At 46.6% G+C, this 18,530-nt stretch overlaps 1 protein-coding gene across 3 annotated transcripts in view; it reads left to right on the top strand.

The window, feature by feature from the left end:
• sh3pxd2aa (SH3 and PX domains 2Aa) overlaps positions 1 to 18,530 on the top strand; it is a 367,257-nt gene that overhangs the window by 86,614 nt on the left and 262,113 nt on the right. For all 3 annotated transcript variants that reach the window (XM_038822069.1, XM_038822070.1, XM_038822068.1), the window contains exon 3: positions 9,035 to 9,110. In XM_038822069.1, coding sequence (XP_038677997.1) covers positions 9,035 to 9,110 — 76 coding nt within the window. The remainder of the gene's footprint in view (positions 1 to 9,034; positions 9,111 to 18,530) is intronic.

Genomic DNA, 18,530 nt, shown 5'->3' with positions numbered 1-18,530 from the left:
CGGGGAAGTAGTGGCGTGGTGGTATTGTCACGGGACTGGTAATCCTGAGATGGAAAGTCATGCTCTGGGAACCCCGGCAAGGCAGTTGGCAGAGTTTGAATTCAATAAGACTCTGGAATTAAAAGTCAAATGATGACCTTGAAACCATTGTCGATTGTGTAAAAACCCATCTGGTTCACTAATGTCCTTTAGGGAAGGAAATCTGCCGTCCTTACCCGGTCTGGCTGACATGTGACTCCAGACCCACAGCGATGTGGATGACTCTTAAATGTCCTCGGGCAGGGAGGGGCAATAAATCTGGCCCAGCCAGCGACGCCCACATCCTATGGTCGGCACAGTAGCACAATGGTTAGATGGATAGATAGAAGAACATAGATAGAAAAATACAGCACAGAACAGGCCCTTCGGCCCACGATGTTGTGCTGAACTTTTGTCCTAGATTAAGAACAAATTAATCTACACTCCATCATTCTACCCTAATCCATGTACCTATCCAATAGCCGCTTGAAGGTCCCTAATGTTTCCGACTCAACTACTTCCACAGGCAGTGCATGCCATGCCCCCACTACTCTCTGGGTAAAGAACCTACCTCTGACATCCCCTCTATATCTTCCCCCATTCACCTTAAATTTATGTCCCCTTGGAATGATTTGTTCCTGGGGAAAAAGTCTCTGACTGTCTACTCTATCTATTCCCCTGATCATCTTATAAACCTCTATCAAGTCGCCCCTCATCCTTCTCCATTCTAATGAGAAAAGGCCTAGCACCCTCAACCTTTCCTCGTATGACCTACTCTCCATTCCAGGCAACATCCTGGTAAATCTCCTTTGCACCTTTTCCAAAGCTTCCACATCCTTCCTAAAATGAGGTGACCAGAACTGCACACAGTACTCCAAATGTGGCCTGACCAAGGTTTTGTACAGCTGCATCATCACCTCACAGCTCTTAAATTCAATCCCTCTGCTAATGAACGCTAGCACACCATAGGCCTTCTTCACAGCTCTATCCACTTGAGTGGCAACTTTCAAAGATCTATGAACATAGACCCCAAGATCTCTCTGCTCCTCCACATTGCCAAGAACCCTACCGTTAACCCTGTATTCCGAGGGCAGCACGGTGGCCTAGTGGTTAGCACAACCGCCTCACGGCGCTGAGGTCCCAGGTTCGTTCCCGGCTCTGGGTCACTGTCCGTGTGGAGTTTGCACATTCTCCCCGTGTCTGCGTGGGTTTCGGCCCCACAACCCAAAAATGTGCAGAGTAGGTGGATTGGCCACGCTAAATTGCCCCTTAATTGGAAAAAATGATTGGGTAATCTAAATTTAAAAAAAAAACCTGTATTCCGCATTCATATTTGTCCTTCCAAAATGGACAACCACAAACTTTTCAGGGTTAAACTCCATCTGCCACTTCTCAGCCCAGCTCTGCATCCTATCTATGTCTCTTTGCAGCCGACAACAGCCCTCCTCACTATCCACAACTCCACCAATCTTTGTATCGTCTGCAAATTTACTGACCAACCCTTCAACTCCCTCATCCAAGTCATTAATGAAAATCACAAACAGCAGAGGACCCAGAACTGATCCCTGCGGTACGCCACTGGTACCTGGGCTCAGGCTGAATATTTTCCAGCCACCACCACTCTCTGACTTCTATCAGTTAGCCAGTTCGTTATCCAACTGTCCAAATTTCCCACTATCCCATGCCTCCTTATTTTCTGCATAAGCCTACCATGGGGAACCTTGCCTTACTAAAATCCATGTACACCACATCCACTGCTTTACCTTCATCCACGTGCTTGGTCACCTCCTTAAAGAATTCAATAAGACTTGTTAGGCAAGACCCACCCCTCGCAAATCCGTGCTGACTATCCCTAATCAAGCAGTCTCTTTCCAGATGCTCAGAAATCCTATCCCTCAGTACCCTTTCCATTACTTTGCCTACCACTGAAGTAAGACTAACTGGCCTGTAATTCCCAGGGTTATCCCGATTCCCTTTTTTGAACAGGGGCACGACATTTGCCACTCTCCAATTCCCTGGTACCACCCATGTTGACAGTGAGGATGAAAACATCATTGCCAATGGCTCTGCAAATTCATCTCTTGCTTCCCATAGAATCCTTGGATATATCCCGTCAGACCCGGGGGATTTGTCTATCCTCAAGTTTTTCAAAATGCCAGACACATCTTCCTTCCTAACAAGTATCTCCTCGAGCTTACCAGTCTGTTTCACTCTGTCCTCTCATTTGTAAATACTGAAGAAAAGTACTCGTTCAAGACTTCTCCTATCTCTTCTGACTCAATACACAATCTCCCGCTACTGTCCTTGATCGGACCCATCCTCGCTCTAGTCATTCTAATATTTCTCACATATGTCCACAGCACCATGATCCTGGGTTTGATTCTTGATTGTGTTACTGTCTGTGCGGAGTCTGCACGTTCTCCCAGTGTCTGCGTGGGTTTCCTCCGGGTGCTCCGGTTTCCTCTCACAAGTCCCGAAAGACGTGCTGTCAGGTGAATTGGACATTCTGAATTCTCCCTCTGTGTCCCCGAACAGGCACCGGAGTGTGGCGACTAGGGTCTTTTCACAGTAAATTCATTGCAGTATTAATGTAAGCCTACTTGTGACAATAATAAAGATTATTATTCTGAGTGAAAAAAAACCCACCTGCCCCCACCCTGATGACCTGTCGCAGGCCCCCTGCACCCACTGCCTTCGAAGAGAACACCTCGGAGAAGAGCACCGAGGATGCCACAGTTGGGATGTCACAGCTGTCATCCCACCTTAAACCAGAGACACACCTCGGGTGAAAGTAGTGGTCAGGCTTCGGTGGCACATTCTGGTGAACACCTCATGGTGCTGATGCATGTCAGGTGCAGGCAGGAAGGTCCAGGAGGGACAGCAGTGGGCGGTCGACTGTATCCACCAACCCAGCTGAGTCGCAGTCTGAGTCTGAACCTCCGGGTATCCCGGAACTGATGCAGTCGATGAGGCCGTGTGATTCAGAGGGGATGTCAGTGACACTCCAGCAAGTCCATAGCCAATTGGAGGAGTCCCAGTTGCTAAGGGCACAGGAGATGACACGGGCAATGCGCAATACCGAGGCCAACACTGCCAGAGTGGCGACCGCAGCGTAGGGTCTGGAGCATGACGTCAGCACAATGAGCAGTCCTGTCCAAGGAGTAGACCAGTCAGCGATGGCCTCGTCAGCATGTCCCAGACTCTGGGGGACATTGTTGAGGCACTGCAGAGTGTGGCCCGGTCACAGAGGGGCATTGTGGAGGGAATCAACGCCATGGTGCGGACATTGGGGAGCGGTCAGGTCTGGCAGAGCCAGGTGACACCGGGGCATCTGGAGCTCAATCCAGTTGCTTCTCCATCCCAAGGTGACCCCCCAGGGTCCTACAGAAGCAGAGAGCCCTGGAGGCAGACCCGGAGCCTCCCTACAGGGAGATGATGGCGATCACCAGCTCTCGAGTGTCCAAGCCCCCCCAGGTATGGAGTGCTTCGAGCGACTGCTGCTTACGGATGTGGAAGGGGAGGGAGGAGTTGGGGATATATAAAAGTGGCTGGGAGAGCAGGGAGGTTAGCGGGTGGTGAAGATCAAGGAGAAATGGGAAGGGGAGTTGGGAGATGAGATCAATTGGGGAGCATGGAGTGAGGCACTGCGTAGGGGACCTCCTCCTGTACAAAGATGAGCCTGATACAGTTTAAGGTGGTGCACAGGGTGCATATGACTCGGGCGAGAATGAGTGGGTTCTTTCAGGGGGTAGCAGATGTGTGTGAGGTGTGGCCGTGCCCAGTAAATTACACGCTCATGTTTTGGGGTTGCAAAAAATTGGGAAAATTCTGGGTGGGGGTGTTAGCGGTCTTAGCCAGGATAGTGGATGAGGGAGTGGACCCAGACCCTTTGGTGGCGATATTTGGATTTCAGAGAAGCCGGAGCTCATGGAGAGGAGGAAGCTGATGTCTTGGCCTTTGCCTCTCTGATTGCACGGCGGCGAATTTTGCTGGAGTGGCGGTCGGCATCGCCACCGACTGGGGGTTGCGGCACGGTTGGGTGACCTGTACAACTTCCTGCAGGTTGGAGAAGATAAAGTCTGAGTTAAGGGGCTCAGCAGGGGGGTTTGAGAAAAGGTGGGGGATGTTTGTGACCGTGTTTGAGGAGCTATTCGTCACAGTGGGGGTGGGGGGTGGTGGGTGATAAAGGGAAAAACTTTGTACCGACTGTATTGTTGATTGCTGGGAAGTATGTTTCCCGGGGTGTTTATTTGCTGCAACCTGTTTCGATACATGTTTGTAATAAAATACATTAAAAAAACACAATGGCGTGTTTCGGGGTCAGCGCACAGAACAGGGTGGCACGGCCAGGCCTGTGTCCTTGCCAAGTTGGCATGGGCTCTCCGACTCCGGGCCCTCCAGAGGATGCCTGCTAGGGGCATCAAAGGTCACAGGACGTGGTAAACAGCAGGGTGCCCCCACCTCTGATGTGTATCCTGGGGACACAGCTGGAAGTAGCAGTAGCACACAGAGGGCTAAGCAGTTTGAGGATCACTGAGAGGACACTGGGGAGGGGAGGCAGCTGCATCAGTGGCTGGGGACAGTTGGGTCACTACTGTTCCTCAACGGGAGGCCATCTTTGACAAATCTGTTCAGAGTTCTTTGAGCAAGTAACAAGGAAGTTAGACAAAGGAGAATCAGTGATTTATTTAGATTTCCAGAAGAACTTTGACAAGGTGCCACATAGGCGACTGTTCAACAAGTTTAGAGCCCATGGCGTTAAGGATAAGATCCTGGCATGGATAGAGGATTGGCTGACTGGCAGAAGGCAGAAAGCGGGGATAAAGGGGCCTTTTTCAGGATGGCAGCCGGTGACTAGTGGTGTGCCTCAGGGTCTGTGCTGGGACCACAACTTTTCACAATATACATTAATGATCTGGAAGAAGGAACTGAAGGCACTGTTGTAAAGTTTGCAGATGATACAAAGATCTGTAGAGGGACAGGTAGTATTGAGGAAGCAAGGGGGCTGCAGAAGGACTTGGACAAGCTAGGACAGTGGGCAAAGAAGTGTCATATGGAATACAATGTGGAAAAGTGTGAGGTTATGGACTTTGGAAGGAGGAATGGAGGAGGTATAGACTTTTCTAAATGGGGAAATGTTTAGAAAATCAGAAGCACAAAGGAACTTGGGAGTCCTTGTTCACGATTCTCTTAAGGTTAACGTGCTGGTTCAATCGGCAGTGAAGAAGGCAAATGCAATGTTGGCATTCATGTCAAGAGAGCGAGAATACAAGACCAGGGATGTACTTCTGAGGCTGTATAAGGCTCTGGTCAGACCCCATTTGGAGTATTGTGAGCAGTTTTGGACCCGGTATCTAAGGAAGGATGTGCTGGCCTTGGAAAGGGTCCAGAGGAGGTTCATATGAATGATCCCTGGAATGAAGAGCTCGTCGTATGAGGAACATTTGAGGACTCTGGGTCTGTACTCATTGGAGTTTAGAAGGATGAAGGGGGATCTTATTGAAACTTACAGGAGACTGCAAAGCCTGGATAGAGTGGACGTGGAGAGAATGTTTCCACTTGTAGGTAAAGATAGAACTAGGGGTCACCATCTCAGACTAAAGGGATGATCCTTTAAAACAGAGATGAGGAGGAATTTCTTCAGCCAGAGGGAGGTGAATCTGTGGAACTCTGCCGCAGAAGGCTTTGGAGGCCAAATCACTGAGTGTCTTTAAGACAGAGATAGATAGGTTCTTGATTAATCAGGGGGTCAGGGGTTATGGGGAGAAGGCAGGAGAATGGGAAACAAATGTCAGCCATGATTGAATGGCGGAGGAGACTCGATGGGCCGAGTGGCCTAATTCTGCTCCTATGTCTTATGATTTTGTTGTCTTACCTCATGTTTTGTGGAGAGTATAAAATTGATATTGTAGTTTGTTTTACTTTTCTGACTTTGTATTGTGAAGTTTATTTTGTTGTTTAAAGTGTGAAATCTTGCAGCTCTATTCTCCTTGTGGGTAACTGGGTTCCAACTTCCAACTTTAAATAAAAAGTTACTAGTCCCTAACTGGATCCTAACAAAATTCATTTTCTAAATAGGTGCTCAAAGTCATTGGATGAGTAAAAATCTTTTTATACCAAGGTGATGGTATCATGATTTGTAATTTGGTTTGTTTTCTGTAAAGAGTGAAATCCAGTGACCTCATGTATAACATACAGAAAGAAATTTTCATTAGTACTCGGCAGAGCACATTGCCAAATTAGGCTATTGGACTCCGTGACAAGGGAGTTAATTTATAGAGGAGTAGAACTGGAACTTAACAGAAATGACGAAGAAGCACTGCCCAAAACATAATCTTAAACATCATTATTGTAACAATGTGGTATAAAATACTTTAAACATTTGGATTCAACTTCCCGAATCCAGGTGTTCACCTGTGGGAAATTGAAGTAACGTGATATCCAGTTCATGATTGTGTGTGGCTAGCATTGTTATTTTCCTGGATTAGACCACTGGACAAGTACTTATAGGGAAATGTTGGCAATAGAGGGACTATAGTAAGAGGCTGTCTCTCTTCTTGGCATAGGATCAACAGTGGATCTGTGCTGTGATATTGTGATGCCGTGTATCCTGGGACTGTGTTGGCAGGATGACAGTCATCAGAATTGAGAAACTGCTCTGCTAGTGAGTGACTGGCCCGTTAAACCAGTTGGAAAGGCCAAATAAAGTTTCCACTGCTTCAGAATTTTGTTTTTTTCAACACACTCAATTAGATTGCGAAGAAGGAAGAGGTAGTTTGGATGGATTCAGAGATATTTCCCTTGAAAATCTATTTTTAAGATTGTTAATTTGACTGAGGGCTTGGTGTGAGTTAGATGTTGGGATTGTGTACTCTCTACATGTTTGGGGAGTGGGGGAAAGACCTGGCAGCATTCAGTGTGGAGATCTTTGCCAGTATTTTCTTTACTTTCAGTTAATTTTCTTTTCAACAATATATTTTCTGTACTGCCTCACAGCGCTGAGGTCCCAGGTTCGTTCCCGGCTCTGGGTCACTGTCTGTGTGTAGTTTACACATTCTCCCCGTGTTTGCGTGGTTTTCGCCCCCCACAACCCAAAGATGTGCAGGGTAGATGGATTGGCCACACTAAATTGCCCCTTAATTGGAAAAAATGAATTGGGTACTCAAAATTTATATTAAACAAATATATATTTTCTGTAGCACATTTAACTCAAAGAAACACCCCAAGAAATGTCACCATGGGGATCATTAAATCTGATGCTGAGCGAGAGATTAGGAGAGGTGAGCGAAACCTGAGTCAAAAAGATGGATATTGAGCAGATTTTTAATATTGAAGCCCTGTAAACTCATTGCCAGAGTTTGATTGTCACTATTGGTCAGTACACTCCATTATTATTGTATCATGCAGCTAACAGGATCATGGAAGGTGACTGAGATGGATCTTGGAAATTGTTGGAAGCAAAAAGACTCCATCCTGTGAACAAAAGCCACAATGACAGAAACATGCAGCAAGAGAGCTGCGGAATGGTGGAATATTTTTTGGGTTACAGTGTGTCGCACAGATCCAGCTTTTGTGTTCCAGAATTGTGAGCTGACATGGGCTACACAAAACCAAGGTGCACCAATCCTTCTTGGATCTTCTATTGGGAATCTTCAGTGCCTTCCCATTCTGAACAGAAAGCTACTGTACGGAATGACAAGCTTGAAACTGTGTAATGCTTTAACAGAAAAAGCCTCCAAGGCACTTTACAGATTCAAGGAGAAATGGATACTGAACCATCATGGGAGAATTAGAAAACGTCCTGTAAACTTGATCAAAATGGAGCATTTGGAAAAAGTTGCAACCTCAGGAGAGGAGTGCCAGTGTAGGGCAAGACATTGAAGGTTCTGGTCCCAATAATGTGAATTGAGATGTGGAAGACTGAACAGTGCAGGAGGGATACCAAGTTGGAAAATACCAAGTTTTAGAATTGGGTCGAGCTGAAGACAATAGAGGGAATTTGAAGATGAAGACAAGGATTTTAAATTCAGTTGCGTCAGGACCTAAGGCAAATGCAAGTCATCAAGGATGAAGTCTTCGGGAGAATGGAGCAGGATCTTAACTGCTGAACTTTGGACAAGTTAGAATTTATAGAGGATAGGAGGCAAGAAGGAGGGTACAGGAGAAACCTAAGTTAGAGATAACAAAAGGGTTGTCTTGAGAGTGGGCTGAGATAAAAGTATGATTCAGCAATCCAGTTGGAAACGGCAAGGCTTTTCCACTGAATAATCGAGGCAAATTTCATTGTTTCTTTTCAGGAAAAATTGGATACATTTCCACAGCAGGGAAGGTGCCATAGAATCATAGAATTCCCACAGTGCAGAAGGAGGCCATTCTGCCCATCGAGTCTGCACAGACTCTCTGAAGCGCACCCTAACTTAGGCCCACTCCCTTATCCCCGTAACCCCACCTAACCTTTGGACACTAAAGGGCAATTTAGCATGGCTGATCCATCTAACCCGCACATCTTTGGATTGTGGGAGGAAACAGGAACACCCGGAAGAAACCCACGCAGACATCAGGAGAAAAACTCAGTCACCCAAGATCCGAATCGAACCTGGGTCTCCGGCACTGTGAAGCAGCAATGCTTCTATCCAATGTGCCACCGTGTTACCCATGACTGGAGAAAGTCAGATACATGACAGTGGAGAAGGAGTGGGAGAGAGAGAGGAGTGGGAGAGAGAGATTAGTTTTAGATTTCCCCAAAGGACAATCAGCAGAATGATCTCCTTTTACATTGACGATGTTTGATTGTATGGCTCAATACACGTGTGGTACAGGGTGGATCCTGGTGTTGCTATGTTGATTGTTGTGCAATTCTGTACTAAGAGTGCATTTAAATAGTGCTGTATGTATATGGGTGTGTAACAAACATTTAAATAGTGCTGTATGTATATGGGTGTGTAACAAACATTTAAATAGTGCTGTATGTATATGGGTGTGTAACAAACATTGTGCTCTTCTTTCCTTTTTACAGATGCAGCTCCTGGACAAGTTTCCTGTCGAAGGAGGACAGAAGGATCCTAAATTGCGCTGCATCCCTTTCTTGCCTGGTGAGTAGCATCTTCCTAATCCATTTATTGCCCTCTTCAACTTTGTCTCAGTATTGTTTGGAGATCTTTTCACTGCACTTTACAGCTTGCGACGAACTGGCCCAGTGCTGTCTGCAGCCAAATTACATAGAATGATGACGAATGTACAGCATTGAAGCGGGTCTTTGGCCAAAGTGGTTCATACCTGGTGTTTATGCTTTTGTAAACATGCTTATGTCCACTGGTCATCCTCATCTATGGAACTCAAATACACTTGGAATGAGTCTAATCCTTTCATTATTTTAAGGACATCAGTCATATCTCCTTGAGTAGTGCAAATGGATGTTGTCAGCATGTAGGGGAGGGAGCCTTGGGGAATTATCGAGGAAATGATGTTGTGGCAAAAACAAAACCTAATTACGAAATTCCAGCATGCGGTTGTAGGAAAGGTGGGCACAGATTTGAGCAGCAAGAAGAAGTTCATGGTCTTTGGAGAGGAAAGGGAAGTAGGTTGGGCGTGTAGGGGAGATTCTTTGAATATCTTTTGGTGAAGGTTTTGAATGGGAGACAAGGGAACCATTTACAATGTCAGCCAGAGTAGGGGCCAGGAGAATGTAGCCGGCAGATGAGCAGGAGTGGGATCAAGGGAGCAGAATATGGGCCTCCTGAATTAGATGAGTTCAGAGCCCAGAAAGAAATTTGAGAAAGACTTCAGGGCTTGGAAGGAGAGAGCAGGATGGTGGGAAGAGGAAAGCATAGAAAGAGACGAGGTAGTTTCAAAAGTTCAAGTGCCCCTAAAATGGTTATTGGACTTGTGGTAGGAGAGACAAGGGACAGAGATTTAATGACACAGTTGACTGGGAAGAAAGTAAGTTGCTTTCTCGAGTGATGCCAGAATAGCCATATAAGATGTGGCAAACTAGTGTTGATAAACCTGACCTTTGAATGTGATGTGGGAAAGGTTGTCATTGTGAAACTGGTGAGTTTAAGTGTGAATGGCGTGACTGATTGAAACCAGTAGAAAGGAATAGTTAATTACAGTACTTAAAAGTGTGGTATTTATTTTTATCTAACCCATAATGAAGGGTATTCCAACAGCTGCTATAGTCTGCAAATTCCACCTTTCTTTAATTAAGGCCTGTCATGAATGGTAAATAGCATGGTCAACATGGTGGTTCCCACATCATTCAGGCCCACTTGTCAAGTTTAGATTGTTCAGTGACTTTTTCAATTCTTTCATGGAGTGTGAGCATTGCTGGCAAGGTAAGTATCTGTTGCACATCCTGAATTAGACCATAAGATGTAGGAGCTGAAGTCGGCAATTTGGCTCAGTGTGTCTTCACTGCCATTTAATGAGAGCATGACTGATCTGATGTGAAAATCCTCAATTCCATTTTCCCGCCTTATCCCCATAACCCTTGATTCCCTTACTGATTAAAAGTATTTCTATCTCAGCCTTGAACAGCCTATATGGGCGGCACAGTAGCACAGTGGTTAGCACTGTTGTTTCACAGCGCCAGGGTCCCAGATTCGATTCCCGGCTTGGGTCACTGTCTATGTGGAGTCTGCACTTTCTCCCGTGTCGCCGTGGGTTTCCTCCGGGTGCTCCGGTTTCCTCCCACAAGTCCCGAAAGATGCGCTGTTAGATGAATTAGATAGTCTTAATTCTCCCTCTGTGTACCCGAGCAGGCGCCGGAATGTGGCGACTAGGGGATTTTCACAGTAACTTCATTGCAGTGTTAATGCAAGCCTACTTGTAACAATAAAGATTATTATTATCATCTACAGCTCTCTGCAGTAAAGAATTCCACACATTCGCTATAGAACATCGAACATACAGTGCAGAAGGAGGCCATTCGGCCCATCGAGTCTGCACCGACCCACTTAAGCCCTCACTTCCACCCTATCCCCATAACCCAATAACCCCTCCGAACCTTTTTGGACACCAAGGGTAATTTAGCATGGCCAATCCACCTAACCTGCACGTTTTGGACTGTGGGAGGAAACCAAAGCACCTGGAGGAAACCCATGCAGACGCGGGGAGAACGTGACCCAGCAGGGAATCGAACCTGGGACCCTGGTGCTGTGAAGCCACAGTGCTAGCCACGTGTGCTACTGTGCTGCCCCTAAGTCCCTATGCTCTGAGAGAAGAAATTCCACCTCATCTGTCTCAAATGGATGAATCCTTACATTGAGATTATGTCCTCTGGTGCTAGGTTCACTCAATGGGAAACATCCTCTCAGTATCTACCCTGTCAAGGCCCCGGAAAATCCTATGTATCAAGAAGGCCCCCTCTCTATCTTCTAAACTCCAATGAGTACAGGCCCAACCTATTCAACCTTCCTCATAAGGAAATCCCTCTGTCCCCGAGATCAGCCCAGTGAACCTTCTCTGGACTGCCTCCAATACCAGTATATCTGTCCTTAGATAAGGGGACGAATCCTGTTCACAGTATCCCAGGTGTGGTCTAACGAGTCCTTTGTATAGTTTTAGCAAGATTTCCCAATTTTTATACTCCATCCTCTTTGAAATAAAGGCCAACATTCCATTTGCCTTTCCAATGACCTGTTGAACTTGCATGCTAGCTGTCTGGGTTTCATGAACAAGGATCCCCAAATCCCTCTGTGCCACAGCTTTCTGCAGCATTCTCAATTTAAATAATAATCAGCTCCTTTATTTTTCCTACCAAAGTGCATAACATTTTCCTGCATAATATTTCATCTGCCACGTTTTCCCCCACTCATTTAACCTGTATATATCCCTCTGTAGACATCCCTTTGTGTTATCCTGCTCAGCAGCAACAATACGTTCAAGGTATTTGGAGAGGAAAAGGGAGGTTGTAGGTTGGTCACCCAACTTTGTATCATCTGTAAGTTTGGAGATCACGCATTTTGTTCCCTTGTATAAATGATTAATATATAATGTGAACAGTTAGGATCCTAGCACCGATCCCTGCGGTACCCTGCTCGTCACTGCCTGCCAATCAGAAAAAGACCCATTTATTCCAACTCTTTGCTTCCTGTCTGCTAACCAGTTTTCTATCCATCTGAAGATTCTACCTGTAATCCCATGTGTTTTAATTTTACATATTAATCTGCTATGTGAGACCATGTTGAAAGCCTTCTGAAAGCCTAAATAAACCACATCCACTGGTTCTCCCTGGTCAACTCCACTTGCTACATCTTCAAAGAGTTCCAGTAGATTTGTCTAGCATAGTTTTCCTTTCGTAAAGACATGCTGACTTTGTCTGATTATACCACTTTCTAGTATAATAATATCCTTTCTATAATAGGGCGACCGGATTCTTGGTCAGCTGACAAATAGTGACTGCGGGATTCTCCATCAGCGGGATCCTCCGCTTCGTCGGCAGCGCACTCATGCCCGCGGTTTCCCGACAGCGTGGGGTGGCCACAATGGGAAACCCCATTGGCCGGCTGCTGGACAGAGGATCCCACTGCTGGTGGGGGCGCGTCACCCTGGAAAACAGGTCTGATGGGACAGAGAATCCCATGGGTCTCTCTCTAATGGAGGCTTTTCCTTCAGTAACAATAATAATCTTTATTGTCACAAGTAGGCTTACATTAACACTGCAATGAAGTTACTGTGAAAAGCCCCATGTCACTACATTCCGGCGCCTGTTCGGGTACACAGAGGGAGAATTAAGACTATCTAATTCATCTAACAGCGCATCTTTCGGGACTTGTGGGAGGAAACCGGAGCACCCGGAGGAAACCCACGCAGACACGGGGAGAACGTGCAGACTCCGCACAGACAGTGACCCAAGCCGGGAATCAAACCTGGGACCCTGGAGCTGTGAAGCAGCAGTGCTAACCACTGTACCACCGTGCTGCCCGAAAGTGCACTTGAAAACCAAAAAAATAGCCCTGCTTCCTTCCCCATCCCCCCAACTCCCTCCTCCATCACCCCGACGTCCCCCCCTCCCAATCAAAATGTGGCCCTCTAAAATCTCAAAGGTTTCTCTCCAAATTAGTTTGCCCCCCCTACCACTGTTCCACAACATTTTGAAAAGACAGAGGGATGGAAAAGGAGGTGGAGTGGTCCTGATAGTAAAGGATGACAGAAAGACAATAGCGAGGAAGGGTTTAGCTCAGAAGATCATAATAATAATCTTTATTATTGTCACAATCTAATCAGGCAGGCTTACATTATCACTGCAATGAAGTTACTGTGAAAATCCCCGAGTCGCCACAGTCCAGCACCTGTTCAGGTACACTGAGGGAGAATTCAGAATGCCCAAATTACCTAACAACACATCTTTCGGGAATTGTGGGAGGAAACCGGAGCACTCGGAGGAAACCCATGCAGACTTATTCAGTAGGGTGCGGGTAACTCCCTGTGCAACAGTTGGTTTTTATTCGGCGAGCTGAAGATTATTTACTCAAGGTGATATGCTCTAACTTAAACACCAACTGAGTTTGTTTCCTCTTAGTATTAATTTTTCACTGTGTAACTCTTTCAGCTCCCAGTTAATTCTAAACTAGGCTTATTCTTCGAGACCCTTCTCGTTGTTATTCAAAAAGGCTGAGTATTTAATGATTCCCATAATTTATTGTGCTATGTTCTGTTTGCAACATGTAGTTAGATTGACATCTTCAATTTTCAGACATGAGGAAGTAAAGAGCAGATTTATTTTCCTAAATTAGAAGGCAGTATATAAAGATCTGACTAAATGTTTGAGTTTTATTTGTTGTATAAAGGATTCCTTGCTGCTCTCAAAGACTGTCTGAATGCTTCCTTTGTGAATTGTTGAGTGTTTTTTTCCAGACTGTTTGAAATAACGAAGCAGTAAACAAACCCACCTTGTGGTGATCTGTGGAGCATGTTCCGAGGCAGTCCTGTACAGTGGGACTGTGCGGCACACAGAAGGATGAATTTTTCCAGCCTTGTGGAAACGTGGAGGGGTGTGGTGGCGGAGCTGGAGAAATTGGGGAATGCCACGTTGCGGAAAAATGGGTTTAGTGAGAGGGAGGAACTGAAGGAAATCCATATTCGTAGAGAAATGGTATTGGGGCTGAAACATGCCCAGGGCCTGATAATCTACATCCCAGAGTACTTAAGGAAGTGATTTAGAAATAGTGGATGCATTGGGGGTCATCTTCCAGGATTCTACAGACTGCGGAACAGTTCCTGCAGATTGGAGGGTAGCTAATTCCACTATTTAAAAAGGGAGGTTGAGAGAAAGCAGGGAATTATAGACCAGTAAGTTTGATGTTGGTAGTGGGTAAAATAATGGAGTCCACTGTAAATAATGTAATAACAGAGCACTTGGAAAACAGTGGCAGGATCAGACAGAACCAGCATAGATTTAAAAAAGGGGAAATCATGCTTGACAAATCTACTGGAATTCTTTGAGGATATAACGAGTTGAGTTGATGATGTGATGTATTTGGACTTTCAAACGGTTTTCAGCAAAGTCCCACATAAGAAATTAGCATGCAAAATTAAAGCATGTGAGTTTGGGGGTAGTGTATTGAGGTGGATAGAAACTGGTTGACAAAAGAGTACAAATAAATGTGTATTTTTGGCAGGCAGTGACTAGTGGGGATTTGTAAATGACACAAAGCTGAGTGGAAGGGTGAGCTGTGAGAAGGATGCAGAGATGGTTCAGCGTGATTTGGGCAAATTAAATGAGTGGGCAATTACATGGCAGATGCAGTATAATCTGGGTAAATGTGCACTAATCTACTTTGGTAACAAAAACATGAAGGCAGAATATTATTGGAATGATTATAGATTGAGATAGGGGAGTATGTTTGCCTTCAATGTGAGAGATTCAAGTACAGGAGCAGGGATGTGTTGTTGCAATTATACAGGGCTTTGGTGAGGCCACATTTAGAATATTGTGAGCAGTTTTGGTCTCCTTATCTGAGGAAGGATGTTCTTGCTATAGAAGGAGTGCAGTGAATATTTACCAGACTGATTCCTGGGATGGTGGGATTGACGTATGAAGAGAAACTGAGTTAGTTAGAATTTTATTAGCTGGAATTTAGAAGAATGAGGGGGAATCCTCTTAGAAACAGATAAAATTCTAACAGAACTAGACAGGGAGAGGCAGGAAAGATGTTCCCAATGGTGGGGGAGTCCAGAACCGAGGTCCGTAGTCTAAGGAAACAGGGTAAACCATTCAGGACTGAAATTAAAACAGATTTATTCACCCAGGGAGTGGTGAGCATGTGGAATTCTCTACCACAGAAAGCAGCTGAAGTCAAAACATTATGGCCGAGATTCTTTGTAAGCCGACGCCGGAATCGGGAAACACGATTGGACGGAGAATGGACATCAGCCGAAAATTGTGGTTGGCGCCAGGGGCAAACAGAATGTCATGCTCAGATCCCTCGACAGTGGCATGAATGTGTTCTACGCCGCATGCTGGCGTGGGCATGCCAATTGCACAGTAAAGGCAGTTGGCTTAATGTTAACGGGCTCTGCCTTGAATTCTCCAGGCCTTTGCGATGCTTCGCCTGTGCCAGGAGGAATTATTGAAGGCAAAGTTAATCGGGAAACAGGAATCGTGACTGCTGAGGGTGTGGGATGGGGGACAAGCAGTGTCCAACGTCGCCAGAGTGTGCTGACAGTTCTGCTGCTGGCCAGGAGCATCTGCCAGGGCTGGGGGCACAGCGGGGGTGCCAAGAACGGGGGGTGTGAAATTGGGGCTAAAGGGATCATAGGGTGTGGGGGGAAAACAGGACAAGGTTACTGAGTTGGAGGATCAGCCATGATCGCAATGAATGGTGGGGCAGGCTCAAAGGGCTGAATGGCCTCCTCCTGCTCCTATCTTCTTTGTTTCTACGAAAGGTTCTCTGATGCATTTCCTCTGCTGGAGATGTTTCCCATGGGCAGTTGTAGAAACAGTTTTACTGCCTGTACCATGCAACCAATTAAGTCAATTATGACAAAATTAAGGTTGATTTTTGCCAAGTCAGCATTTTCTGGCCAGCAGAGGGGCTCCAGCCACAGAGATACATTTATTTCAATGGAGGCAGCCTCCCTGTGGCAGCCGGGAGGCCGTCAGCACCAGTGGCTGCATGTCCCATAGAGGGAACTGCGGCCAGGAAGATCTGCGCCTGCAGCCCAAACAATCCACCCAGCGGGTTGTCCCACTGCTTCGATGGACTTATCCCTGCGGCCCAGAGGGCTGGCTGCATCAGGAGCGTGCCTACAGTCCGAATGGGACAAGTGGGGAGGCAGCCAATTAGAAAGTCAACTCCAGGAAGATTGTGCAATGCAACATGTTGCTGTGCAGCCTCCAGGATCAGGGTCTTGATGTTGGGGTCGCAAAAATTGTTGGGCAAAGTTAAAATACCAACAAGCTGCAATTTTCATCCTTTAATTATAGCCTTCTCAAAATAGCCTTGTTGGGAGGAGAGAAAATGTACAACCCATGTCTCCTTTAGTCATGGAAATCTAGTGATGTGGAATTTTTGGAAATTTAGTCTCCTGGGTGGTTGTCTATCATACTGCTGTCGGAGTAGATTCTTGTACCACAGCAACTGCACACTACAGTGTTGTTAAAGCAGAGGAGAATATTTGACCCACATCTTCACCAACTGTCCAAATGAGCAATACACCTCATGCCATTCCCTGCCTTCTCCCTTTAATCCCACACACTATTCCTTTTCAGTAAGAAGCCTTACAACACATGCCACAACGGATGAATGGACATCGCGTGACAATCACCAGGCAGGAATGTTCCCTTCCAGTCGGGAAACACTTCAGCAGTCAAGGGCATTCAGCCTCTGATCTTCGGGTGAGCGTTCTCCAAGGCGGCCTTCAGGACGCGCGACAACGCAGAATCGCCGAGCAAAAACTTATAGCCAAGTTCCGCACACATGAGTACGGCCTCAACCGGCACCTTGGATTCATGTCGCATTACATTCACCCCACCATCTGGCCTGGGCTTGCAAAATCCTACCAACTGTCCTGGTTTGAGACAATTCACACCTCTTTAACTTGCTCCTCTGGACCTGTAACGACTTAGTTACCTGCAAATGCTCGCATTCAAAATATTGTTTTGCATCTTTGACTTTGTCTATATAAATGTTTCTGGAACCCACCTCTTCATTCGCCTGAGGAAGGAGCAGTGCTCCGAAAGCTAGTGATTTGAAACAAACATGTTGGACTTTAACCTGGTGTTGTAAGACTTCTTACTGGGCTCACCCCAGTCCAACGCCGGCATCTGCACATTATTCATTTTCAGGTGACAGTCCAATAAGAGGAGTTTCTGAGGAAACAAAAACTGAAATTGATATTTGGAAACCAGAATTTCTGGGCAGACTGAAACTGGTTGCACTATTTAATTGGGCTGGTTTAGCTCAGTGGGCTAGGCAGCTGGTTTGTGATTCACAACAAGGCCAGCAGTGCAGGTTCAATTCCCGTACCAGTTACGAATTCTGAATTCTCCCTCTGTGTACCCGAACAGGCACCGGAATGTGGCGACGAGGGGATAGTAAGAGGGGTTTGGTAGTGGGGATGCTATTCAGAATAAATAAGTGATGGATTCAAAGGACATGGTTACAATACTTAATGAGAGACTTCCGGTGGCGGCCATTGGGTGAGCGGTTGCACATTGGGTGGCACTCGCTTGAGGTGGATTTTTTTGGTATTTTCCCGCCCGAAAGGCGAAGCATTTAAGAGCAAGTGGTACAGGAGTTCCCGGGGAAGGTGTAACTCCTCTGGTGTGGCTGGTGGATGGATCTATGGACTAGGAATGGGGCAAGAAGGAAAGATCTGCTGGAGCAGGAGAGTCTTTGTGGTGCGCCACAGAATAAGATGGCAGAGAGCAAGGGTCTGCCCTGCCTGCCCAGTGACAGAGTTCCCAAATGAAAGGTGTTGCCAGCAGAGGAAAGAGGCCCTGGAAGACCTGGCCACGGTGGTGGAACCGATTAAGTCGGGAGTTGAGAGAGTGGAGCAGAGGCTGGAGTCCCAGGGCCGGGCGATCCAGAAAGTGGAGGAGGCGGTGGGGCAGTAGTTGGCCTCATTGGTGGCTGAGGTGGGGGTGATGCGGGAGAGCCAGAAGAGGCTGAAGGAGAAGGTGGAGGATCTGGAGAATCGCTCCAGAAGACAAAACCTTAGGATCATTGGGGTGCCCAAAGGCATCGACTGTATAGTGGCCGGCGTGTAAGTGGCTAAGGTGCTGGAGAAGCTGTTGGGGGAGGTGGCCTTTGACCCGCCTCTGTAGGTGGACTGGGTGCACAGGGCGCTGAGGAGGAGGCTACAGGCAGGTGAGCCGCCGAGGGCGATGGTGGTGCGGTTGCACCGCTTTCTGAACAAGGAGAAGATCCTTCAATGGGTGAGGCAGACCAGGAAATGTACCTGGGAAGGGAACGAGCTGCGGGTGTACCAGGACCTGGGAGCAGAGCTGGCAAAGGGGCGGGTCGGGTTCAACAGGGTTAAGGCTGCCCTCTTTAAAAAGGGGGTGA

Source organism: Scyliorhinus canicula, chromosome 16, assembly GCF_902713615.1.
Source record: "Scyliorhinus canicula chromosome 16, sScyCan1.1, whole genome shotgun sequence".
Classification (NCBI taxonomy): domain Eukaryota; kingdom Metazoa; phylum Chordata; class Chondrichthyes; order Carcharhiniformes; family Scyliorhinidae; genus Scyliorhinus; species Scyliorhinus canicula.
Note: the sequence above shows the minus strand (reverse complement) of the source record. Positions and strands in the feature narration are given on the sequence as shown.